Raw genomic sequence first — 27,772 nt, 5'->3', positions numbered from 1 at the left:
TGCCCTTCAACAGAGGAATGGATACAGAAAACGTGGTACATCTACACAATGGAATATTACTCAGCTATCAAAAACAACGACTTCATGAAATTCATATGCAAACGGATGGAACTGGAAAATATCATCCTGAGTGAGGTAACCCAATCACAGAAAAACACACATATTTTGTACTCACTGATAAGTGGATATTAGTAAAAAAGCTTGGAATACCGATGATACAACTCACAGACCATACAAAGTTCAAGAAGGAAGGCCAAAGTGTGCATGCTCTAGTCCTACTTAGAAGGTGAAACAAAATCATCATGGGAGGTAGAGGAAGAGGGAAACCGGGAGGGAGACAGGAGGGAAGGGAAAAGAGGGACAGGATGAGGTGTGGGAGGAGACAGCAAAGAAGTACAGATGGTCAGTAAGTTGAGTGGAGTCATGTAGCAGTGAGGGATGGGGAGCTGGGGGTAACCACTAGAAAGTCCCGGATGTCAGGAAAGCAAGATGCTCCAAGGACCCAGTGGGGATGACATTAGCTGAAATACCCAACAAAGAGGAGAGGGAACCTGTAGAGACCACATCCTGAGCTTAGGTATGGCCCCAGTTGACGGATGGGACCACCTACTTATCTCAAAAATATTAGTCCAGAATTGCTAAAGGAAATGCAGGGACAAAGAGTGGATTAGAGACTGAAGAAAAGGTCATCCACAGACTGCCCCACCCATATGCAAATACCAAACCCAGACACTATTTCTGATGCCATGAAGTGCTTGCTGACAGGAGCATGGCTTTGCTGGCCCCTGAGAGGGTTTGCCAGAGCCTGATCAATACAGATGCGGATGCTAACAGCCAACCATCTGACTGAGCACCAGGATCACAATGGAGGAGTTATAAGAAGGACTGAAGGAGATGAAGGAGTTTGCAACCCCATAGGAAGAACAACAATATCAATCACCCAGACCCCCGCCCCCTCCCAGAGCTTCCAGGGTCTAAACCACCAACTAAAGAGCGACCATGGAGCGACCCATAGTTCCAGCTGCATATGGTTAGCAGAGAATTGCCTGATCTGGCATCACTGGGAGAGCAAGTCCTTCTTCCTGTGGAGGCTTAATGGCCCAGCATAGGGGAATGCCAGGGTTGTGATGGTGACTGGGTGGGGGGAGCACCCTTATAGAAGCAGGGGGTAAGCAGTGGGATAGTGGGAGGGGAAACCAGGAAGGGGATATCATTTGAAATGTAAATAAATAAAATAAGCAATGAAATAAATAAATAACATTTCTTAGGGTTTTGAGCAGATTAAAAAAAAAAAAAAGAAATCGAAAAGTAATGCTCATTGAGCATTTTCTACCACTTAGCATGTGAGGTGTGCTTCATAATTAACTGCTTTAACTGTAGATACTATCTTTGGAGAATTTAGTAGAATAAACTTTGGCTAAATTTCTCAGAAAAATTCTTACATCTCAATTTTAGATCTTGAAGACCATAGAAATTTATTTGTGACCGGGAAGAAAAGTGTCCTATTACCTGAATCTCTTCAGTCACTGATTTAAACTGGGGAACACGCTCTGTCATGTTTTTAACCAGTTCCACCGCATTATCAAATCCCTTTACGTATTCTCCATACATCTTAAGGAATGGTGCCAACTTTTGCAGGATATCTCCAATTCTGGGTGTAGTTTCCCTGTATTAAATATAAAAATGTCATTAAGCTTTCTTAAAGAATCAGGAAATCTGTAGGCCAGAAGATAGAGTAGTCACTCCGTACCATCTGCTCTAACACTTGCAAGAAACAGTTTTCAAAAGGAAGCTTAGGAATTGCAGAAAGAGCCTATGGGACTCCTGGAGCTGCTGATCATGCCCGAGTCCTGCCTTCACTAGTCAGAGCACCATTTAGAGCACAGAAGCAAAATCTGCCTGTTGAGCGAAACATGAAAATGCAGTCCCACATCTACCAGTAGTTTTTATGTAAAAATTTGAAACTATATTTATTGTAGCGGTGTTTGTGGTATATCTGTTCTTCTTTAAAAGTTAAGAAGCACCGTCCTGTATGCATGTGTTAGGTACAGAAGTCCCGTTTCTCCATCTTACCATTCTTGCATTCGCTTCTCCAGCTCAGGTAATAGGAATTTACTATGGAAGGCATTTATTGATGAAATGTTAGAAAAGATTTTATTCACCATCTCTGCAGGAAATGAGCCTCGGTTTGCTTCTTCTAATAGTTTGCAATAAAATACCTGAATAAAAGAATAAAGCAAATGTCACTCTAGATTTGTGGGTTAACTAGCTTTTACTGCACTGGCCTGCCCTGGCCTGCCCTGGAATGGAGACATTAGCTTGCTGAATAAATGGGGAAAATTATGGCTTAGAAAATCAATGACTCTGGGAAATGTAGGACAAACTATATATTTTGATTTTGAAGAATTTTATAAATTTTTTTTTTCTTTTTTTTTGGAGCTGGGGACCGAACCCAGGGCCTTGCGCTTGCTAGGCAAGCGCTCTACCACTGAGCTAAATCCCCAACCCCGATTTTGAAGAATTTTAAATAAGGGTTAGGAAGATTTGTTTATAACTAAAACTATGCCCCTATCAATATGGAGTTTATTTACCTTTCTCCTCTGGAATATTAAAGTAGATAGTTAATAAGGCATTTCTGTGCAAAGAATTTCCAACTGATGAGGAGGGATTTACATTCTCATCTATGGCTATAATTAAGAGTTGTGAAATGGTTTTATTATGCATACAGTGTGATATTTTTCACTTGCTATGCTTTGAACGATGTCTATAGCTATTATAAATTGCGCTCATTGTGAGTAATGGTTAGTGTTAACTGTCAGGGAGACACCTGGGACACAGGCTTCTGGGCACCTCTGTGGGCCATCTTAACTGCATTGACAGAGCTGGGGTCCTGGAAGCAGTGGAGGAGGGATGCGAGCAGCCCCACACACTAGCTGCTCTCTGCTTCTTGACTATGAATACAATGTGATGTCTTCGTCAAGATCCTGCCCTCTTGACCTTCCTGCGAGGATGGACTGTATCCTCGTCTTAAACTGTGAATCAAAATGAATCTCCCCCCGTTAAGCTATCCTTCTCAGCATCGCATCGCAGCAATGGACAGTAATGAAGGTGGAGACATCTGTCGCTGTCTCCCATGCTCCCTATAGGTACTGTGTGGATCTTGCTAGGGGAGTAGGTAACTTAGTTCCCATAGAACAGGGACAGTGAGTGAATAAAAACCAACACAACTCTTCAGTTCTCAGAGTCTCCTTTGCTCTTTAATGAATAATAATACCCGACTGTGTGAATACTTTGTGTGTTCAGAGATCTTGTCACATGTGCCACAGAGATAAGTGGCAAAAGCTAACATCCTGAACTCTGGGCTTGGCTACAATGGACTCTGCTTGGGCTACAATACCTAACTGCCGTTTTGCTAAAATCATGCAGAAGAAAATCTGTTCCTTCACCATGTCCAAAGGATTATTCATTTTCTAAATTTACCTAACTGCACTTTATTTTTGGGAGGCCAAAAGTACTAAAAAATTATCTCCTTAAAGAATCTGACAGGTGGGGCACTATACTAATTAACATACTAAAACATCAAAAAAAGTAGTCAAATTAATTTGGCACCAGAGCAGGGGGATGTGGAGAGGAGAGAGGGACAGAGACCAGAGAGGTGGAGGGAGGGGGAAGAGTAAGAAGAGGAAGAGGATAGAGAAGGACAGGAGGAGGAGGAAGAGGAAAAGGAAGAGGGGGAAGGAAGAAACAATTTGCCTATAAGAAAATATCTCTTTTCACTGTAGGAACATTTCCACATTCTAAGACCGTTTCCCCACAGGGATTGACTTTGTTCATGGTAAAGTTCCTTGACACAGAGAATCTGAAATACAATTTCACTAATGCACAGAATACAAACTTTAAATTGGCTTCCCAAAATTCATACAACCAGTATAGGGTTGACCCTGGGAACCAAGATAAGATGTGTCGAGGACCATGTGTTTCCATGAAATCCCAATTTACCAGAGGTCAAACTAGAATGAGACTCACAACAAACATTCAAACACAGCAGCTTCCTCTTTACAACAAGTGCATTTCTAAGTGACCCCATGGACTCAGAAAGCATTTGAAACCAGGCTCAAGACCGCACGTTAACAATTAAATTACAAAATGTGGTACAGTGGAATCATGTATGCAACAAATACTGTCTGGATGACGAAGCCAGGTTCCATCCAGGCTAAACAAGTGGGTTCTCAAAGCCCCGTGGCATGACACTGTACAACACATCAAACAAGGCAGATTCACCAAAGTAACCACCAATAGCCTGTTTAGATTTTAGTAGTTGACACAGCCTCCCAAGAGCACAATAAATGGTCAAAAAATAACAATGTCTGACATTTTTGGAACACAGCCATGCTGCAACTTTTTCATAGAAACCTATACTCTTAGGAGTTGCAAACGTCTTGTATTCAGAAAATTTATCAGTGAGGCTGTGAACATTTCCTTAAAGCAAGTAAATTTCACTACCCTAGCCAGCCAGGCCTGCACTGCAGCTCCTGAAATGCTTTAATACCTAGAGCAGAACAGTGAATGACAGCAAAATGTTACCTGATCTAGGAGGTTGAGCCGGCTGACATAAGCTCTTTCTGTAAGCAAAAGTTCTGTGGCTATTTTGTGAAGTTTCTGCTCATTAGTCTCCTAAAAAAAAAATCAAACAGATATTTGCATATAAGAAAAGGAAGCTTAGACATTTATCTTAAGTAACAATCAGAAAGCTCAATCAAATGGGATTTTCCCTAATGTTTCAGGAACATGAAGTAAACTCGAGCTGGGTGATCAGACCTGTTTGGTTTGTGCCAGGTAACATCACTGTTTACCCCTTTTCTCAGAATGTTGTCTTTCTTGGTCCCCAGTACCATAATTCATTTGCTCTTACCTCCTTCATACAATACCACACTGTCTCATTTATTAACCCTTGTAAATAACATTCTGTCTTTAAAAATGTATTGTGAAATATATGATCATAAATATTAAAAGAGAAAACAGTAAAATGCATTACCATGTGCCCACTGCTAAGGCACGACTATCAATTTATCCCAATCTTCTTCCAGCTATGCCTTCTCTCCCCACTTTCACACTTTTATTTTCCTTTTGGGACAGGGTATCATTGTGCTGTCCTGACTGGCCTAGAACTAACTAGCTTTGTAGATTAGGCTGACACTGAACTCCAGAGATCTGCCTGTCTCTACTTCTCTAGTGCTGGGACTAAAAGTATGAACCAGTAATCCAGGCCTCATTCATCTATAATTAAGTCTAATTTTACTGTTTGTTCCTTAAATGGGTACATTTATTTAACTGTTAAATTTATTCATATAACCTTATTTCATGATGAGAGGAATTTCTTCTTGTTAGGTTTCTAACTCCTTTAATCAACTACCGTGCTTCAGTAAGAATCCCAGCATCCAATAGAAGACTGCTGATAAAACAAACAGCTATCTACTTGGAAATACAACTAACTACTGTTTTCTGTATGGAAATACAACTACTGTTTTGCAATTATGACTTTGACAAGATGTCAGAGTGCGAACCTCTGCCTGATGAGCAAACTATAAACTCTCTCATCCTGGTTACTCCCCCCACCTCCCATTTCATCTATCTGGCTATGGTTCATGTTTGGACAACCAAGTCCTATGAATGGTCAGCCTAAAAAACATTAAAGGAAATGAACAAAATACACACACACACACACACACACACACACACACACACACACACAATTAGTGAAAAAAGAGACCATGCATTTGAAGGTACATGATTTGAAGGAACGTGGGGAGGGGTATATGGGAAGGCGAGGGAGGGAAGGGAGTAATACAACTTCATTATAATCTCAAAGACAAGATAAAAAATACCAAGTTTTCCTCACTGCCACCGTGTTCTCCAACCCTTATTTCAAGCTCGTGCCAATCAAGAGTTTCTTTATCCTCTAAGTCCACTGTCTTTTCATTGTAACTCACCTTATTTATTGCTACATGAGGAACTTCTCTAAAACTTTGCTTTTACTCATATGAATACACTTCAGAGGAAGAAATGAAAATGAACCATCTTTTATATCTGGCCTGTATGAACACGACAGGAGATCTACTGACAGAAAAGCACACCCTTTTGGAGTTTGGAGAAATTCATATAAGCATGCAAACACCACCATAAACCAAGCTCAGGATATTCCCATCTCTTCTAAATTCTACTTTTGCTCCTGCTGCTTTCTCTATTTTTAGGCTCTTTGTCCAGCTCCTGATACCATGAATCTGTGCTTTTCTAGAGCATCAGGTGAAATGGAATCACCTGGTGTCCTAGGTTCCTTTGTAACACATTCACATTATTTCTAGTAGCTCTTCTTAATTTTATCTCATAATGATGATTACCTTTGATTTACATTCTTTTATATGGTTTATATCTAAATATTACAATATTTTTTTTACTTCTTTCATGTGTATGTAGTATGTGTGTGAGAGCTATAAACTTTTATGTAAAAGCCTGAGGTTAATGTTGGGAATTTTTCTCAATCGTTTCCCCGATCAAACCTAGAGTACATCCACACAGCTAGCTTGCTCTGAGGATCCAACCTCTATTTGCCTGAGTCTCAGATTATAGGCACATCCCCACATCCTCTCCTGGCTTCTGGTGAACCTGAACTCTAGGTCCTCTTCCTACTCAGCAAGTGCTTTATCCACCGAGCCATCTCTCCAGGTCCCTGACATTATTTAAAAAGTAATTCAGAAGACTTTTTGCTATAACAAAGTACTACTCATGGGCTATTAAAACACTCTGACAGGTCAAGCTTCTTTATTGACATGCAGCGAGGTCATCACTGAGGTCGCAGATCTGTGGGATCTTAAGAAGAACGCTTAGGAGAAGTACTTGAGGTGAGCTTCGCCAAGTATATGGTTCTACTCTGCACAACCCAAAGGTGGCAGCAGTGCTCAGCAAAAGATTCTGGTACAGCCATTGTGCATTAGGTGCCAGGCCCTGTCAAAGCTCACACACATGTAAGAGGGGAGCTCACTGCTATCCAGTGTAGTCACACATATTCTCAGAACAGTTCCTGGGCATCTTGAGGCGCAGATGAGGAGTTACAGACTATGAGAGCATTGGTTTGGGTTACTATGAAGAGATGCTAACCCTTAGAAGTTGCAGATTTTATGCCATGTGCAAAATGTGGTAATATTTTTCATAATTTGACTGTTTTCTTTTTTATTGGATATATTTTTATTTTCATGTCAAATGTTATTCCCTTTCCAGGTTGGCTGTCCATTACTACCCACTATCCATCTGTCCTTCCCCCTCTTCTATGAGGGTGTTCCCCCTTCCCAACCACCCATCCCTTCCTGCCTCCCCAACCTGATGTTTCCTTACACTGGGGGATCCAGCATTGGTAGAACCAAGGACTGCTCCTGCCATTGGTGCCCAACAAGACATCCTCTGCTACATAGCAGCTGGAGCCATGGGTCTGTCCATGTGTACTCTCAGGTTTAGTCCCTGAGAGCTCTGGTTGGTTGGTATGGTTGTTCTTAAGATGTTGCAAGCCCTTTCAACCCCTTCGATCCTTTCTCTAACTCCTCCAATGGGGACCCCACTCTCAGTTCAATGCTTTGCTGCTAGCATTCGCCTTCATATTTGTCATGCTCTGGCTGAGCCTCTCAGGAGACAGCTAGATCAGGCTCCTGTTAGCATGTGCTTCTTGGCATCAGCAATATTGTCTGGGTTTGGTGGCTGTATATGGGCTGGATCCCCAGGTCGGGCAGGCTTGAATGGCCATTCTTTCACTCTTGGGTCTAAACTTTGTCTTCAAATCTCCTCTTATGAATATTTTTGTTCCCCCTTTTAAGAAGGAATGAAGCACCCAGACTTTGGTCTTCCTTCTTCTTGAGCTTCATGTGTTCTGGGGATTGTATCTTGGGTAATTCGAGCTTTTGGGTTATTATCCACTTATGAGTGAGCACATACAATGTGTGTGGTTTTTGTGATTGGGTTATCTCAATCAAGATATTTTCTAGTTTCATCCATTTGTCTGCAAATTTTAGGAAGTCTTTGTTTTTAATAGCTGAGTAGTTCTCCATTGTGTAGATGTACCACATTTTCTGTATACATTCCTCTGTTGAAGGGCATCTGGGTTCTTTCCAGCTTCTGGCTATTATAAATAAGGCTGCTATGAACATAGTAGAACATGGGTCCTTGCTATATGTTGAAGCGTCTTTTGGGTATATGCCCAGGAAAGGTATAGCTGGGTTCTCAGGTCGTACTCTGTCCAATTTTCTGAGGAATCACCAGACTGATTTCCAGAGTGGCTGTACCAGTTTGCAATCCCACCAACAATGGAGGAGTGTTCCTCTTTCTCCACATCCTCACCAGCATCTGCTGTCACCTGAGTTTTTGACCTTGGCCATTCTGACTGGGGTGAGGTAGAATCTCAGGGTTGTTTTGATTTGCATTTTCCTGATGACCAAGGATGTTGAACATTTCTTTTTTTTTTTTCCGGAGCTAGGGACCGAACCCAGGGCCTTGCGCTTCCTAGGCAAGCGCTCTACCACTGAGCTAAATCCCCAACCCCTGAACATTTCTTTAGGTGCTTCTCATTCATTTTCTATTCCTCAGCTGAGAATTCTTTGTTTAGCTCTATACCCCAGTTTTTTTTTTATTGGATATTTATTTACATTTCAAATGTTATTCCCTTTCCTGATTTCCTGTTCATAAGGCTCCTAACCCCTCCCCCTCCCCTACTTCTATAAGGCTGTTCCCCTTCCCATCCACCCCGCTTACCTCCCCCACTCCCAACATTCCCTTGCACTGGAGGTTGAACTTTGGCAGGACCCAGGGCTCTTCTTTCCATTGGTGCCCAACAAGGTCAACCTCTGCTACATATGCAGCTGGAGCCATGGGTCAGTGGTCTTTGGGTAGTGGTTTAGTCCCTGGAAGCTCTGCTTGGTTGGCATTGTTGTTCTTATATGTACCCCATTTTTAATAGGGTTATTTAACTCTCTGGAGTCCATTTTCTTGAGTTCTTTGTATATATTGGATATTAGCCCTCTATCAGATGTAGGATTGGTAAAGATCTATTGCCAATGTGTAGGTTGCTGTTTTGCCCTAATGACAGTGTCCTTTGCCTTACAGAAGCTTTGCAATTTTATGAGATCCCATTTGTCCATTCTTGATCTTAGAGCATAAGCCACTGGTATTCTGTTCAGGAAATTTTTCCCAGTGCCCATGTGTCCAAGGCTCTTCCCCACTTTTTCTTCTATTAGTTTGAGTGTATCTGGTTTTATGAGGAGGTCCTTGATCCACTTGGACTTAAGCTTTGTACAGGGTGATAAGAATGGATCGATCTGCATTCTTCTACATGCTGACTCCCAGTTGAACCAGAAGGGTCATGCCCCTGACTAGTCCTATGTTCCTGTGCCCAAAGGGCAGAGAGGGTACTAGGCATATCCTCTTGGGCCAGGAATGTAAGCAGAATTAATGTTCTTCCCTGAGCTCTCAGGATTGTCAGCACATCTGAGAGTCCAGCTCCCTCCCCGACGGGATTTGTGTACAGAAAGGTGTGGGACTGGGTCAGCTCCAGACACAGACAAAAACCAGAAGTCATCTTTGTTTTCTTGAGGTTGAGTTCACGGTTGGCTATGAACTCACTCAGGTCTATCTGCCCTTGAGTGGGATTAAAGGCCCGTGGCACCATGTGTAGCCCCTGACCCTTTAACTATAACAGGAATAATTTTTAGTTTTGCTTTTCAGGCCTTATACATATAACAACAATACTGAACTGAAGGCAGCTGGGTCACATAGTTACAAAATCACTATATCAATTCCATTCATAAAGGATTTTTATGCAAAAATTTGTTATGTAGTTTAATAGTTTCCTCTTATCTTTTCATGCAGAAAAAATAAGACTTTAATATAAGCATAGAACTGAAGAGATACAAATTGTCTGCTGATAAAATCTGCTTTAACAGGATATCTATAGCTATGGTGCATTTTGATATTTATTTTTTCCCAAAGAAATTCCTTTTGATATAGATTTTAAAAAGCATTTTAATAATTATCACGTATATAAAAATCCACACATTACAATGGAAAATTTGTTTCCAATTTAACAGATTATCTTTTAAGACACACCTATTAGATTTATGAGGAAATGCTGTCTCTACCTGGATGGGGCTCTGTGATATTTATCATATCTTATGACACGTTAAAAAAATTCCCTTTGTGTTTTCAAGGCAGACCAGACAAACAAACAAACAAACAAACAAACAAACAAAACATCCCAAGGCAGATCCAATCCTCCACACCTCTGACCTGGAGCTGACCATAAAGAAATTCTTACTTGTCATTGCCCAAAAGTATATCATAATGAACCTCTTCATTCAGAAGGTGTCCTGGGCTGTCTATACAGCAAAGAATGCCAACAAGAAGAGATAGGTGAAGCTGAGCTTCAGAGCAGTCTATTAGCAGTTATGCTTACTCAGTGATATCTCCAGACAAAAGAATGACAAAGTTCAGAAAAACTGAGCTTGGAGACTTTCTGGGTAGCTGAACACGTGGAGTTTCCTGCAAGACAAAGAGTACACAGAGAGGGCAGGGAAGCCTGACCTCCTCTTTGGTATCCTCCCTTATGAATCTGTATCTTTAATTTTTGGAACATGTGTACAATAACCCACACACAGAACATTTTGCTTTCCTTTGTTCTGTGAACCACTCAAGCAAACCAAATGTGATGAGGGTGTCGTGTAAATTCATTTGTAGTAGTTGGTCATAAGCCCGATTTGAGTTTATGGCTTGCAATTTAAGAGAAATTAACTCAGTCTTGGGAGACTAAACCCTCAACCTGAGAACTAGAACTGGTATCTGAACTAACTAAATCCAAGGCACCGGCAAGTTTCCATACAGCTGATTGTTGCTCTCTAGTTGGAAGAAATCCACACATTTGGGGATTCAGAAGTGGCCTGTGCTTTGTGAACATAAAAGAAACTTAAGTTATGTGAGCTGATGTTTCTTTTTATGTTACCAGGCTGAATTAAATTTACCCATAAATAAGGAAGTGGCTATATTTTGTTTTATTTTTATGTTGCTTGTGACGCAATTGTCAAACATACTGGGCAGGTAATTTTCTTACTGAGACACATCTCCAGCCCAGAAGTAGCTTTAAATTTCACTGGCACAGTGAGACTACCATGATTTATTTTAACCTAGGAAATTTAAATAAGTAACCACAATTTGTAAACATTTGGCAGTTCTGAATTCTATGGAGCTCTGCCTTGTCCTAAGTACTTTATTATATTAATAAACCTTCTGTCCTGTGCACCTTTGGAAATAGTAATGGCTACCTAACACAGAGTCAATAAACAATCCAATTGCCATCTTCTAATTATAGTTGAGTTCAAATAATTAAAATGTGCAGTAAGTGATATGAAGAAATACCCTATAACCTCCCTCTTTAAGGTAAAAAGAATCATGTTTTAAGGATTTCTTTAGGTATTTGTGAGTGTGTGCCTTTGTATGTGATTAAATAGGTAAGGACTATAAGGGCAGTTGGAGATTGGATAAGCAGATTTTGCATTGAAATAAAGAGATGTTAAGGATGGGATGTCATGCTTTAAAGTGATTTGTTTTGGTATCAAGTTGATAAACATGGGTATGGTATTTAATCTTGATTGTCAGCTTGTTTGAATTTAGAACCCCAGGGGAACATATCTGTGGCTGTGTCTATGAATATTTCCAAAAAGGTTTGAGTGATGTGGGAAGAACCATCCTGAGTATGAACGGCACCGTTCCAATGGTTGAGCTCCCACACTGAATGAAAAAGGAGTAAGCAGGGAGATGACAGCATTTATCTACTTCCTGGTTACAGGTGCACTGTGGCCGGCTACCTGTTTGCATGCTTTCCAGACTGGACTGGACTTTCACAATGTGGTCCAAACAAACCTTCCTTCCCTTGGGTTATTTTAGTTTTGATACTGTGCCACAGTAAAGTAACTAACATGGTCCCTAATGAATATCATGTAAATGAAAATCTCTCTATAGTTCCAGGACCACAGGGTAAACTTATTATTAAAAAAGTTATTCAGTGTTTCTTTCCTCAAAGTATTGCCTAGTAACCAAAGGTATTACAAAATACTTATGATTTAAACTTACCTTCATTTTTTAATTTTGAAGTTCAAAGATATTTACTTTGAGGGGTGTGGCTCTAATATTAGCATTTCTTCAGTTGAATATGGTACTGTGTGCCTGTGTGCCAACACTCTGTAGGCTGGGGTACGAGAGTTGGGAGTTTGAGGCTAGCTTGGGCAGCCTAAGGAGTACAAGGCTAGGCTGAGTTCAGACCCATGGCTCCAGCAGCATATGTAGCAGAGGATGTCTTGTTGGGCACCAATGGGAGGAGAAGCCCTTGGTCCTGCCATGGCTGTAACCCCCAGTGTAGGGGAATGTCAGGTTGGGGAGGTGGGAAGGGGGAACACCCTTATAGAAGAAGGGAAGGGGGATGGGATAGGGGGCTTATGGACGGGAAACCAGGAGAGGGAATAACATTTGAAATGTAAATAAAAAAATCCAATTAAAAAAAAGAAATCATAATACCCCTATACCATTAATATATTGCATCTTGAGATAAAGAAACACAGTGTGGTAAGCTACAGAAAGCAAAGTCACACTATCACACATTAACGCTGGCTTTGGTTTGGATCAACAGATCATCCCTACACAGCATGTGCCACTCACTGATTATCAGGTCGAGGCCCTGTGGTATCCTATGCTGCTGCTGCTGCTCCTCCTCTTCCTCTTCCTCCTCCTCTTCCTCCTTCTGCCCCTCCTCCTCCTCTTCCTCCTTCTACCCCTCCTCCTCTTCCTCCTCCTCTTCCTCCTCCTCTTCTCCCTCCTCTTCTTCCTTCTACCCCCTCCCCCTCTTCCTCCTCCTCCTCTTCCTCCTCCTCCTCTTCCTCCTCCTCTTCCTCCTCCTCCTCTTCCTCCTCCTCTTCCTCCTCCTCTTTCTCCTTCTACCCCTCCTCCTCCTCTTTCTCCTTCTACCCCCTCCTCCTCTTCCTCCTCCTCCTCTTCCTCCTCCTCCTCTTCCTCCTCCTCTTCCTCCTCCTCCTCTTCCTCCTCCTCTTCCTCCTCCTTCTCTTCCTCTTCTTCTCGTGGTCGGGGTTACAAGTTCAGTCACAATTAGAAAGTACAAATATGACAGATTTTTTTTTCCTGGATAATTGTTCGAACTTCTGAGAGTCCAGCTATCTCCTCCACCAGATGTGGGTACAGAGAGCTGTGGGACCAGTTCAGCTCTGGGTGCAGGTAGAAACCAGAAGGCTCTTTCCCCTGACTGCTCCTAGATTCCTGTATCCAGAAGGCACTAGGCAGGTTCCTCTTGGGCCAGCAATGTTAGCTCTCCCCTGAGCTCTCAAGATTGTCTGCACTTCTGAGAGTCCAGCTCTCTCTCCCATAGGATTTGGGTGCCTATTCTATGCTTCCTTAACCTAATAATACAATGTTTGTTTAGTCCTACACAGCTGTATTTGTTTTTATTTTATCTTATTATTTTATATGCCTAGTACTATTCTAATAAGAAAGAGAAAGAAAGGGCGTAAATTTGGCTGGATTGGGGAAAAGGGATGATCTGGGAAGTATAGGGAAGGGAAACAATAATCAGAATATATTATATAAAAAATAACCATTTTCAATAAAAAAAAGAAAGAAAAAGAAAATTGTGCTGCATCTTACTCAAGTCACGTAAGCTTCATCTAAGAGCATGTAAATACAACAAATAACAAAATGTGGAAAGAGGGCCAGCCAGTGACCACAGGAACCACCGTCCAATCCCTGAATGGGGACAGCAGCACTTGTGGCAGCACAGATGCTCCTGAGGGCATCGTCTCACTGTGCACCATGGAGCCTTGTTCAAGTGTCCCTTCCCTTCACCACAGGTCAAGGAAGGAGACACTAAGCCTTACTCAGCTGTTGGGGCAGGAGGAGATTCCCTTCACAGCACTGTTTCTTTGCTGCTTCAGACAACGTGGTAAAGCCTCGTCACTTTCTCTTTCCCATTTGCTTAAAATTATAATCTCTGTTGATTGCACTTCAGTTAAAGTTCTAAATACAACCCCCAGTCAGTCACTTTAATAATTCAGAATCAGTCCTTCACTTATGATATTTTATATTCTGACTATGCCTGGGATAGAACTGTAAGTTATCATAAGCAGATTTACAACCTGGACTTTTCCATTTGCTGATGTTTATGTAGTATATGCTGATTTATGTAGTATAATCAATGACAAAGACTGAGCAATAGGAATCTTTAGGATGTTTCCAGAGATATACACAGCATGTTAAAGATTAGGGAAGTTCAGAAAGAAACTGACATGACACCAAGAAATCTAAGATGAGCCATGAAAGCCATGCTATTAAAACCCCAGAGTAAGATACTGATGGAAACAAGACCAAAGCGACCTGTGGTTAGAGTCACATTAAAAATATCTGAGTTGATTGTCATTGTAAATTGGACCAGAAGCAGCCAGCAGTAACCATGCCACAGCCTGAATGCTAGACTGCCTAAAAACCTCCTCCGTCAAACTAATCCATCCATCACTGTCACATTCAAATCCAGATTCCTATCAATGCACAAGATGTGGATATGGTAGAAACATCTTCTCTGCTTGAATGTGACATGAATGATCTACAATGCAGAGCCCCAAACCACTCTTACAACAGTGTCCTAATTAATGATCCAAGACCTGCTGTGGTGCCCACTTGTTTCACAAAAATGAATATTTAATTGTTATAACAGAGAAAAAAATATCTGAGTTAACAGATGGGCCAGGAATCATCTCGAGATTTTTTTTGTTGTTGTTATGTTTGTTCAATAATATTTTACTTTGTCATTTTAAAAGGATTTTCTAAGCAGTGTGACAAAACACATCTAGCAAATGTTCCTGTACTCACCTTTATGGTGCCTCCCAAAGAAGCTGAGTGATCTACTGCACAGCTACTCAGACACCATTCAAGAGAGCACTGCTCAGCCTGTAGTGGGTCCCTTAGCTTCCCTTCCATCTCAGGATGCTGGACCAGTTTCCTACAGTTCCACCCTGCCTAGGGTGATACACCCCACCCCGCCCCCACCCCCGTGTGACAGTTAATAGTTCCTGCTCATTCCTATGCATACTTGTTTTTGTTTTTGTTTTTTTTTTTTTGTTTTTTTATTTTTTGCCCCAGGGAAACAATACTGATCTATTGCAACATCTGCCTCCCAGCACAACACAGTTGCTGTGGTTTTCCTACAATGCTATCATCACAATAGAAAAATCAAAAGAAGTTACATAAGAAGAAAAGAGGAAGCACCTTTGAGAGGTGGTAAAACCCACCAGCCCTGGAGCTTGCAAATGGTTTCTCTGCTGGCATGGGTAACCTGAGTTTTGATCTCATGAGTGCTGTGAGATGCTAAGCAGTGCTTACCCTGCCTTGAGACTGTTTACAATTTACCTTCACTTCATGGTGCTGGTCCAGCGGATTCAGTCCCTCGGTGCTCAGTCCATTTTCCCTCTCCTGGAGTTCAGCTTCTATCACTGGCTCTCCTTCTTTTGAGGGAAGCCCTAAGTCAGTCCCTTGAGTCCTGCAGCTGCTGTCACAAGCGTTTTCATCATGGCTGTTGGTTACAGAGGATGCAGAATCTGTGGTGGTTTCGTTTCTTACTCCATTCAGCACATGTGCATCAGGAGAGGCAGCAGCAGTCTGAGTGTCTGTCTCTGGACTAAGGGCAGCCTCCTTCTCGGTTTCACACTCCATCTGGCTTTGTGCAGCCGCCACACCATTGGCCAAACAACCGTGTTGGCCCTGATTCTGATCTGAATCCTTTTCCTGCTTCTGTGGAGACTTGTGGGATGGAAGCTTTTGTGGAGTTGTGGAGGTTAGCCCATGCTGTCTTGGAGTTTGAGGAATATTTAGGTTCATAGTAGAATCTTTTTGCACATCAGTGTAACTTGACAGGACACTGTAAGATAAAATACAAAAAGAAACTTTGGCCTGAAAAGTTTTGGAATGAAGACAAGTCAATTTCAGGTTAAAAGAGACATCATTTCTACACGATGGTTTTAGAAACAGATTCTTGGGACACAAGCTACATTTAAACAAGCAGATAGGAAGGGTCAATGTTGGAGAGATGGTTCAGCTGTCAAAGGCTAGGCTCAAACCAAAAGCAGATGGATAAACCTGAGCCTTTTCTGATTGGAAATGTTTTTTTACTAATACAACTTATTTAGTAAAGATTGAGATGAAAGAAATATTTTTGTTCAATGAGTTTGTCTTTTTCCAAGATCTATCTTTCTTTCTTCCTTCCTTCCTTCCTTTCTTTCTTTCTTTAAGATTTATATTTTATTATATGTGAGTACACTGTCACTATCTTCAGACACACCAGAAGAGGGCATTGAATCCCATTACACATGGTTGTGAGCCACCATGTGGTTGCTGGGAATTGAACTCAGGACCTCTGGAAGAGCAGACAGTGCTCTTAACCGCTGAGCCATCTCTCCAGCCCCAAGATCTTTATTTCTTAATCATTTTTAAAACAAGCATGAGTTCCTAGCTTATAAACAGGCTATAAAACCAAGTTGGTTTTATTTGGAAAGTAGGAACATTATGTATGTTGTACATGCTGTAGCAGCTGCCAGTGCATTGCTAAAGGTTTTCTTTAATTCTGCTCTCGATCTCTTCAATCTTGTCCTCACACATCAGATCCTCATACATGCAAGACTTCCCTCATATCTCCAGGACATCAGCAAGAATCTGCCTTCTCCAGCTGCTCCGTCTCCCGCCTCCTGGGACCGCCTTTCTTACTGTGGTCTTACACATTCCTGTAGTTCTCCGTTTCTGTGCATATCAGGGTCAGTAGCCCTGCTCTCCTCTGCCAGCACAATCTTCCCCAGTACATGGGTGGAGTGCATTCCCCTCTGTCATTTGGGCCTTTAGAGAGGCTTTGCTTGGTTGGTCTATTTAAGCAGCACACTCTACTACTTCCTCTAATCTTTTATTTATCTTTTTTTTAATTGGGTATTTCTTATTTACATTTCAAATATTACTCACTCTCCCGGATTCCTGTCCACAAACCCCCTAAATCCTACCCCTCCCCTTCTATAAAGGTATCCCCCCCCCATTCAGCCCCATTACCCTCCCCCAACACTGACAATCGCCTACACTGGGGGTTTAACCTTGGCAGGGCCAAGGGCTTCTTGTTCCTTTGGTGACCAGCAAGGCCATCCTTTGCTACATATGCAGCTGGAGCCATGGGTCAGTCTATGTATAGTTTTTGGGTAGTGGTTTAGTCCCTGCAAGCTCTAGTTGGTTGGTATTGTTGTTCTTATGGGGTTGCAAGCCCCGTCAGCTCCTTCAATCCTTTCTTTAACTTCTTCAGTGGGGACCCCACTCTCAGTTCAATGGTTTGCTGCTGGCATTCACCTCTGTATTTGACATATTCTGGCTGTGTGTCTCAGGAGAGATCTATATCCGGTTCCTGTCAGCCTGCACTTCTTAGCTTCATCCATCTTACCTAGTTTGGTGGCTGTATGTATATGGGCCACATGTGGGGCAGGCTCTGAATGGTCATTCCTTCAGTCTCTGCTCTAAACTTGGCCTCTATATCCCCTCCTATGGATATTATTGTTCCCCTTTTTAAGAAGGAGTGAAGCATCCGAATTTTGGTCATCCTTCTTCTTCAGTTTCATGTAGTCCCTGGATTGCATCTTGGATAATTCCAGTTTGGGGCTAATATCCACTTATCAGTGATTGGATACCATGTGTGTTTTTCTGTGATTGGGTTACCTTACTCAGTATGATATTTTCTAGCTCCATCCATTTGCCTATGAATTTCATGAAGTCATTATTTTTGATAGCTGAGTAGTACTCCATTGTGTAGATGTACCACATTTTCTGTATCCATTCCTCTGTTGAAGGGCATCTGGGTTCTTTCCAGCTTCTGGCTATTATAAATAAGGCTGCTATGAGCATAGTGGAGCCTGTGTCTTTGTTGTATGTTGGAGCATCTTTTGGGTAAATGCCCAGGAGAGGTATAGGTGGGTCCTCAGGTAGTGCAATGTCCAATTTTCTGAGGAACCTCTAGACTGATTTCCAGAATGCTTGTACCTGTCTGCAATCCCACCAACAATGGAGGAGTGTTCCTCTTTCTCCACATCCTCACCAGCATCTGCTGTCACCTGAGTTTTTGATCTTAGCAATTCTGACTGGTGTGAGGTGGAATCTCAGGGTTGTTTTGATTTGCATTTCCCTGATGACTAAGGATGTTGAACATTTCTTTAGGTGCTTTTTGACCATTTGATAATTCTCTGCTGAGAATGTTTTCTTTAGCTCTGTACCTCATTTTTAATAGGGTTATTTGGCTCTCTGGAGTCTAACTTCTTTAGTTCTTTGAATATTTTGGATATTAGGCCTCTATCAGATGTAGGTAATTGACAAAGATACTTTTCCAATCTGTTGGTTGCTATTTTGTCCTAATGACAGTGTCTTTTGCCTTACAGAAGCTTTGCAGTTTTATGAGATCCCATTTGTCTATTCTTTTTTTTTTTTTTTTTTTTTTTGGTTCTTTTTTTTCGGAGCTGGGGACCAAACCCAGGGCCTTGCGCTTCCTAGGTAAGCGCTCTACCACTGAGCTAAATCCCCAGCCCCCCATTTGTCTATTCTTGATCTTAGAGCATAAGCCATTGGTGTTTTGTTCAGGAAATTTTCCCCAGTGCCCATGTGTTCGAGACTCTTCCCCACTTTTTCTTCTATTAGTTTGAGTGTATCAGGTTTGATGTGGAGGTCCTTGAACAACTTGGACTTGAGCTTTGTACAGGCTGATAAGAATGGATTGATTTGCATTCTTCTACATGCTGTCCTCCAGTTGTTGAAAATGCTATCTTAATTTCCATTGGATGGTTTTAGCTCCTTTGTCAAAGATCAAGTGACCATAGGTGTGTGGGTCATTTCTGGGTCTTCAATTCTATTCCACTCATCTATCTGCCTGTCTCTGTACCAATGCCATACAGTTTTTATCACTATTGTTCTGTAATACTCCTTGAGGTCAGGGATGGTGATTACCCCAGAAGTTCTTTTATTGTTGAGAATAGTTTGAGCTATCCTGAGTTTTTGTTATTCCAAATGAATTTGCAAATTGTTCCTTCTAACTCTATGAAGAATTGAATTGAAATTTTGATGGGGATTGCATTGAATCTGTAGATTGCTTTTGGTAAAATGGCTATGTTTACTATATTAATCCTGCCAGTCCAGAGCATGGGAGGTCCATCTTCTGAGATCTTCAATTTCTTTCTTCAGAGACTTGAAGTTCTTGTCATACAGATCTTTCACTTGCTTGGTTTTTAAAGTCATACCTGAGTATTTTATATTATTTGGGGCTATTATGAAGGGTGTCGTTTCCCTAATTTCTTTCTCAGCCTGTTTATCCTTTGAGTAGTGGAAGGCTACTGATTTGTTTGAGTTAATTTTATACCCAGACACTCTGCTGAAGTTGTTTATCAAGCTTAGTAGTTCTTTGGTAGAACTTTTGGGGGTAACTTAAGTCTACTATCATATCATCTGTAAATAGTGATATTTTGACTTCTTCCTTTCCAATTTGTATCCTTTTGACCTCCTTTTGTTGTTTGATTGCTCTGGCTAGGACTTCTAGTACTATATTGAATAAGTAGGGAGAGAGTGGGCAGACTTGTCTAGTCTGTGATTTTAGTGGGATTGCTTCAAGTTTCTCTCCATTTAGTTTGATGTTAGTTACTGGTTTGCTGTATATGGCTTTTACTATGTTTAGGTATGGGCCTTGAATTCCTATTCTTTCCAGGACTTTTATCATGAAGGGGTGTTAAATTTTGTCAAATGCTTTCTCAGCACCTAATGAAATGATCATGTGGCTTTTATTTTTGAGTTTGTTTATATAGTGGATTACATTGATGGATTTCCATATATTGAACCATCCCTGCATCCCTGGGATGAAGCCTACTTGATCATGATGGATGACTGTTTTGATATGTTCTTGGATTCAGTTTGCAAGAATTTTTTTGAGTATTTTTGTGTCAATGTTCATAAGGGAAATTGATCTGAAGTTCTCTTTCTTTGTTGGGTCTTTGTATGGTTTAGGTATAAGAGTAATTGTGGTTTCATAGAAGGATAGAATTCTGCACTAAACCCATCTGGTCCTGGGCTCTTTTTGGTTGGGAGACTTTTAATAACTGCTTCTATTTCTTTAGGAGTTATGGGGTTGTTTAGGTGGGTTTATCTGTTCCTGATATTACTTTGATTCCTGGTATTTGTCTAGAAAATTGTCCATTTCCTCCAGATTTTCCAGTTTTGTTAAATATAGACTTTTGTACTAGGATCTGATGATTTTTTGAATTTCCTCAGATTCTGTTGTTATGTCTTCCTTTTCATTTCTCATTTTGTTAATTTGGAAACACTCTCTTTGCCTTCTGATTAGACTAGTTAAGGGTTTATCTATTGTTGATATTCTCAAAGAACCAGCTCTTGGTTTTGTTGATTATTTGTACAGTCCTTTTTGTTTCTATTTGAGTTTGATTATTTCCTGCCTTCTACTTCTCTTCAGTGTATTTGCTTCTTTTTGTTTTAGAACTTTTAGGTATGCTGTCAAGCTGCTGATGTATGCTCTCTTCTGGTGTTTTTTTTTTTTTTTTTTTTTTTTTTTGGCACTCAGAACTATGATATGAGTTTTCCTCCTTGCACAGCTTTCATTGTGTCCTTCCTTATCTTTTTTGATGATTTTTAGTTGAAAGTCAATTTTATTCAATATTAGAATGGCTATCATATTATCTACTCCAGCTTGTTTCTGTGGACCATTTGCTTGGAAAGTTGTTTTCCAGCCTTTTACTCTGAGGTAGTGTCTTTCTTTGTCTCTGAGGTGTGTTTCCTGTATGCAGCAAAATGCTGGGTCCTCTTTATGTATCCAGTCTGTTAGTCTATGTCTTTTCATTGGGGAATTGAGTCAATTGATGTTGAGAGATATTAAGGAATAGTGATTGTTTCTTCCTATTATTTTCGTATTTAGAGGTGGGATTATGTTTGTGTGTTTCTCTTCTTTTGGTTTTGTTACAAGGAGATTACCTTTTTGCTTTTTCTAGGGTGTAGTTTCCCTCCTTGTGTTGGAGTTTTCCATCTATTATCCTTTGAAGGGCTGGGTTTGTAGAAAGATATTGTGTGAATTTAGGTTTATCATGGAATATTTTGGTTTCTCCATCTATGTTAATTGAGAGTTTTGCTGGATATAGTAACCTGGGCTGGCATTTGTGTTCTCTTAGGGTCTGTATGACATCTGTCCAGGGTCTTCTGGCTTTCATAGTTTCTGTTGAGAAGTCTGGTATTATTCTGATAAGTCTGCCTTTATATGTTACTTGACCTTTTTCCCTTACTGCTTTTAATATTCTTTCTTTGTTTTGTGCATTTGGTGTTTTGACTACTATGTGACAGGAGGAATTTCTTTTCTGGTCCAATCTATTTGGAATTCAGTAGGCTTCTTGAATATTTATGGGCATCTCATCTTTTAGGTTAGGGAAGTTTTTTTCTATAATTTTGTTGAAGATATTTACTGGCCCTTTAATTTGGGAGTCTTCAGTCTTTTCTATACCTATGAACCTTAGGTTTCATCTTCTCATTGTATCCTGAATTTCCTATATGTTTTGGGCTAGGAGGTTTTTGCATTTTATATTATCTTTGATGGTTGTGTAGATGTTTCTATGGTATCTTCTGTTCCTGAGATTCCCTCTTCTCTGTCTTGTATTCTGTTGGTGATGCTCGCTTCTATGACTCCTGATCTCTTTCATAGGTTTTCTATCTCCAATGTTGTCTCCCTTTGTGCTTTCTTTATTGTTTCTATTTCCATTTTTTAACTTCTGGATGGTTTTGTTCAATTCCTTCTCCTAGTTGGTTGTGTTTTCCTGTAATTTTTTTAAGGGATTTTTGTGTTTCCCCTTTAAGGGCTTCTACTTGTTTACTTGTGTTGTTCTGTATTTCCTACAAGGAGTTATTTATTACCTTCTTAAAGTCCTCCATCATCATGATAAAATATGAGTTTAAATTTAAATCTCACTTTTCTGGTGTGCTTGGATACCCAATGTTTGCTTTGGTGGGAGAACTGGGCTCTGATGATGCCAAGTAGTCTTGGTTTCTGTTGCTTAGGTTCCTGAGCTTGCTTCTTGCCATCAGATTGTGTCTGGTGTTATCTTGCCTTGCTGTTTCTGATGGTGGCTTGACCGTCCTGTAGGCCTTTGTATCAGCACTCCTGTAGAACTGTTTTCCTGTTTTCTTTCAGCTGGTTCTGGGAACAGAGGGTTCTGCTCTCAGGTGTATAGTAGCTCCTGGTAGCCAACTTTCAGCTCTCGGGGAGAGCAGCAACTGGAACGGTCCTGTCCCTGACTGCTCCTAAGTCCGTGTGTGCAGGGGCCACAGATGGCACTAGGTATTTGCCTCTTGAGTCGGGAATGTGTGCAGAGGGTCATCTCTTCTGATTTCTGCTGAGTTTCTGTACCTCTGAGGGTCTAGCTCCCCCCCACCTCCACGAGATTTGGGTGCAGGGAGCTGTTTGACTTGTTCAGTTCAGTTCTAGGCGCAGACCTGGACCGAGGGCTCCTGCAGCTGACTGCTCCCATATTCCTGTGTCCAGAGGCACTATGCATTTTCCTCTTGAGCCTGTGGTCTCAGGATTGTCCACACTTCTGGGTGTTTACTGTTGATATTCTATGTAGTCTTGATAGTACTAACAGGACAATAGAACCTCACTCCCAGTACATAATTATGTTCCTATGGAAATATTTGTATATTAGTTTAACCAATTATTTCAGGTTGAGGGAGAGAATATAAAACTCAAAGCTATAGTCTGAGAATTTTTATGATGTAAATAAGAGGAAATTAAAACAGACTAGAATTCTATGAGCATGCAGATAGTATCTTTTACTCCTAAAACTTAACTGGATATTTGTGAAGAGCTCAACAGATGTACAATGGACCGCTGATTATTGTGACGATCCTGTGGCAATCAAACATCAGACAACATTTATTAAGTCTGCACTAAGTGCCTAGAAATTACTAAGTCTTTTTACACTGTTATTGTGTTTTTTAAGAAAATTATTAATTTTTATTTATATTAGTACAATGTAGCTGTCTTCAGACACACCAGAAGAGGGCACTAGATGTCATTACAGCCTTCAAGCCACAAAGTCCACTTCTAAATTTCATCACCATCTTTGTCCCATTTAGATAGAACAAGGAACAGGTAAATAAGCTGAAAAAAGAGGGGATAAAATCCAACAGTGATTACCTTCTCCAGCACAGGCAGAACTCTGGGTGACAAGGAGAGAAGTGGGCTAAGGCAAGACAGTTTATGAAATACTGATATGCACCTTCCTTCATCCTGCCCCATGCTGCCCCATCCCTCCCCTGTTACTGTTTTGTGAAGTGAAGGATGGGAAAGAGGCAGAAAGAGACAGTAGCAACAGAGTAACCTGATCCTAACCTGATAGCACTCCGTCTGCCGGCTCAGAAATGAGCTGTTCTATCCCAGGCATTAGAGTGTTCAGACATGGCTAATAATTTACACAGGTCCCCGTGATGACTAAAAAATAAAATATGTAGCCAGGTACCCCGTAAGGGTCACTGACCTATTGCTCTGGAACAGCTGGGAGATCATAGTGGCTAGCAGGTGAGATAAGAACAGGACAATGAGCTGTGAGGTTTTAACAGCTGCCCTTGCTTCTACAAAACCTGCTTATCACTGTGGGAAAGGATGGAGTGGTCCTTTTATTATTATCCCGAGGGAAGATAAGAAACGATGAGGGAAGTAGAGCAATTTTCCCGCCCAACTGTGGATTCCAGGGATAGTTGGAATACACACCTTTCTGGTGTTCATTAAAAACCCCACCTTAACCACACACACCCCTTTTCCATAGGACATGCTGTTTGAATCTAAGGTTGCCATTGTTCTGCAAGCGGTAAAAAGAACTTAATTTAATCTAAGTTTGAATGAGTCTAAGTCTTTGATCTTTCTGAGTGGATTCGAACACCACAACCCTGGTACTGCCTGGATGACAGCAAACCAATATTGTTGCTCTTACAATGGATTCCACTACAAGCAGAATCCTTGGAAACCCTTGTCAAAACAAGAACCAGGAATTATAGCACATCCTTCCTCACATTAAGTATAAAACTGTATACATTTCACCTGGAAAGTTAAACTCAAACAATTTGCACTTGGGCCACAAAACTAATCAGGGTTGGAGACCTCGGCCTTTGGACTATGGACTCCTTTGAGACCTTCCCAGGAAGGCCCTGACATGGCAACAGTGAGAGCAGGCTCAGGCTCCCCCCTCCTATGCTCTCAGGGCAGTAGCTTTAGAATCTGTAAACTGGAAGGGTCTCTTTTCTGCTTTTGAATCAATCAACTCTGAGAAGAAAAAAACCTGAATGAAATTTAGCATTGCTTTAAATATTGCTATAATTTCAGCCCCAAAAGGCATTACAAATTCCCGCCAGAGGCCTTTGAGGATTTACAGAAGATCACATAAGTGCTCAGGAACGAAATACTGCTTTTAAACAAGTTTCTCCAAAATTTGCAACTGTATTATAGTAAGTATAATATTTTGTCAGTATATTACATTTTAGTTTCTTGTTTTGTTTTTAAGGAGTCTTACAATCGGGCTCAGGCTCACCTCAAACTCTTGAACCCCTGTTTCAGTATTTCAGTATTGTGACTATATGTTTGTGTCGTCCCTCCCACACCGGCTGGTTTATCCTTACATTTTGAATTTTGAATGAGGACATTGTAGTTTTGTGCTTGCTCATGCTTCCCAGGATATCCCCGAAATATTCCAGAGTTAAGGTGTCATTACGTATATAAGAATAAAATTTAAAAGTTTGTAGTGACACACAAAAAACACCCATAGATATAAAATAGTAAAAGGAATAATTCTTAAAAACATTCATGTAATGGGAAATTGTCTGTTAATATTACATTGGAATGGATGAAAATGTTTGGCTTTGTGTGTAGTTAAGTAAAATTATATACATTTTATATAGATTTCTAATGACAATCTTTTTTCTAAGATAAAACAATTTAGATAATATAAGGGAAAAAAGCAACGTATGAGTTTTGTAGTAACAGTATCTCTTTGTAACTTACCATGAGGTAATATCAGGAAGAGAGAAACAGACTGAACTGTTACAGTGGCCTCTCATTGCATGAAAAGGGTCAGAGATGCTAGAGAGGCACAGGAGGCAAGAATCCACAGCAGTCAGGTCCTCAGAGAGTGAGGAAAATGGAGATAGAGCAGGCATGTGGCCTTCTTGCCAAGCCTAATATCCTGAACAGCAGCGGCATGACGACAGCAGTAACCCAGACTGACACACCCATGCATATACGGAAGAGGAGACTCAGACTATCCACACACAGCAAATGTTAACGCATACTAGGGCAAGACCAAGTAATTTAGCTTTAAAATGTAACTGTAGGAAACTATGACTTTCAAAGACCCTCCTTCTCCCGCCTTCTCCCATACACATTAACTCTTACCTGCCTCCTTCAAAGTGACTGATGAGATCCGACACCTTACTATGTTTCCCTTTTGAGGCACATGAAGTAGGGGCTGGATTAGACTCCTCCATCCTTGGCTTTGCGCTAGGTAAAGCTTTATGCCTGGGGACTTGGGGTCTAAAGGATGAAGATGAATTCTGCAGATGTAATGGTTTTGGAGGCACTGTAGAAAAAGAAAAGAATTCAATATTTCACTGTTTTTCTCTTTAACAGTGAAGATTCTGGTACCCTAGGTGCAAAAATCGTTATCATTAGTTAGCTATTGCAAGGGAGCCTGTCAAACTGGAACTGTCCTAACCAAGGAGAACTTTATTTAGCTCTTGCTATTTTTCCAGATCTCATTGAAATTATATAATTTCAATGTGTGTGTGTGTGTGCTATGTGTGCTGTACTTAAAGGATAAGAAAATTATTCTTTCACTCCTGAAGTTAAGTAGAAATCAAGGACATGCAGAGTTCAAAGAAAAATATATCTGTATACTCTATACTCATTGAGCTAACTTACAACCAGAATTTTAGCTGGGCATGGTGCTTCTGCCAACTTCAATGCCAGCATTCAGGTGACAAGGGTAGGGGTATCTCTGTGAGCTCCAGTCCAACTTGGTCTACATATAGAGTTTCACTTTCTGGCCAGCCAGGGCTATGTACTAAAATGCTGTCTAAACCAAAACCAAACATAAACTAAGATCTTATACTTTAGTCCAAAGCTCTGTGTTCAAAGAAAGTAATAGCATCAGAACCAAAGAAATAATCTCAAACTACAGAATGAAATTTCTCTTTGTGGTCACATTTACTACTTCAGGAAACTCGGTGAGCTTTAGGTCTTATGTTTTAGCTACCAGGATTCGTTATATTCCTTCCCTGCAGCCTTGGTGTTCTGTGAACATTTACAGAGGAGTACTATCTTCTTTTTAACTCTTCCCCATTGAGAACTTTATCACGCATCAATGCTTTCTGAGGATGTACCTGAGGATGCATTCCCATGCACCTCTACTCCCACCCTTCATCACTGCTGACCTCTTATAAGAAGGAGAGGTATAGGGTGTCAGCATTTCTAAATGTTTTCTGCATCTCTCCTTAGCATCTCAGCAGCAACTCTACTGCATTATTACCAAAACTTACTCTGCTAGGTTTTCATAAACTAGCTTACCCACATATACTCTTGTTTCTATTATTGTTCACATCATTCAATCTGACATAACTTTTCAAATGTATGATGAACATGAGCTCTGTGTGAAATAATGCTGTATGCATGTGAACATAAGCACTGCACTCACAGAAATACAACCCATTAGATCTGTGGTTCTCAATCTTCCTAATGCTGCAACTGTTAATATAGTTCTTCATATTCTGATGACCATCAACAGTAAACTTCTTTTGCTACTTTACAACTGTAATTTTGCTAGTTATGAATTATAATGTAAATATCTGATATGCAGGATATTTGATATGTGACTCCTGTGCCAGGGTTGTTTGACATCTCCAGGGATTGAGACCCATAGATTGAGAACCGCTGCACTAGGAGAAATGCCTTCCTTTTAACAATACTCTTTCATATAAAAGCATTTATTCCTGTTAACTATATATTGAAGACTCTTTTTATTGTCCAGTCACTACTCTATGACTCTTTAATATCTTTCATATTCATCACTTGTTTCCATTCAAACTCTTGATCCAAAAGAACAATACAGACAAAAGGCTCCTAGTACATGGGTGTGTTATGTGGCTACCAAATATTCCACAAGCAAATTTTATTATCAGTCACATTGACTTTTGCTAAGAACAATAACTCTAATTAATTGTTACTATATTAAAAAAATTGAGGAAACCCAAGGTTAGAGTATAAGTAGAATCAATTGCTAACGTCTGCCTTGAATGCAAAATGGGAAAATAGGTCTCGGTATGCCCAGAGTCCAAGACACCTCTGGTTCTTCTGCCCTGCCCCTTTCAGCCATCCCTTCTAGTCACCTCCCTTCTTTATGATTCTCCACCAACCACAGGACAACTCTCTACTTGGACCCCACAGCTGAGACCCAGACAGGTGACTTTTCTTCACCCCCCAACCCTTTATTACAGATGCTCTAGAATTACTCTTGAATCTGTTGCTACCTGACCGTGTGAGCTCCTGCTCCCTGTCCACCTTCATCATCTTGGGACTTAGGCTCTTGGGATA

The 27,772-nt window shown here is 40.7% G+C and overlaps 1 protein-coding gene across 4 annotated transcripts in view; it reads right to left on the bottom strand.

Annotated features, from left to right (window-relative positions):
- Fgd4 (FYVE, RhoGEF and PH domain containing 4) overlaps positions 1 to 27,772 on the bottom strand; it is a 153,825-nt gene that overhangs the window by 42,182 nt on the left and 83,871 nt on the right. For all 4 annotated transcript variants that reach the window (NM_001415054.1, XM_087575450.1, NM_001415055.1 and 1 more), the window contains 5 exon segments: positions 1,510 to 1,666; positions 2,074 to 2,219; positions 4,585 to 4,674; positions 15,493 to 16,000; positions 25,580 to 25,763. In NM_001415054.1, coding sequence (NP_001401983.1) covers positions 1,510 to 1,666; positions 2,074 to 2,219; positions 4,585 to 4,674; positions 15,493 to 16,000; positions 25,580 to 25,763 — 1,085 coding nt within the window.

The sequence above is a fragment of the Rattus norvegicus genome, chromosome 11, assembly GCF_021556685.1.
Source record: "Rattus norvegicus strain SHRSP/BbbUtx chromosome 11, alternate assembly SHRSP_T2T, whole genome shotgun sequence".
NCBI lineage: Eukaryota > Metazoa > Chordata > Mammalia > Rodentia > Muridae > Rattus > Rattus norvegicus.
The sequence above is the reverse complement of the archived record's forward strand: the minus strand, read 5'-3'. Positions and strand labels throughout refer to the sequence as shown.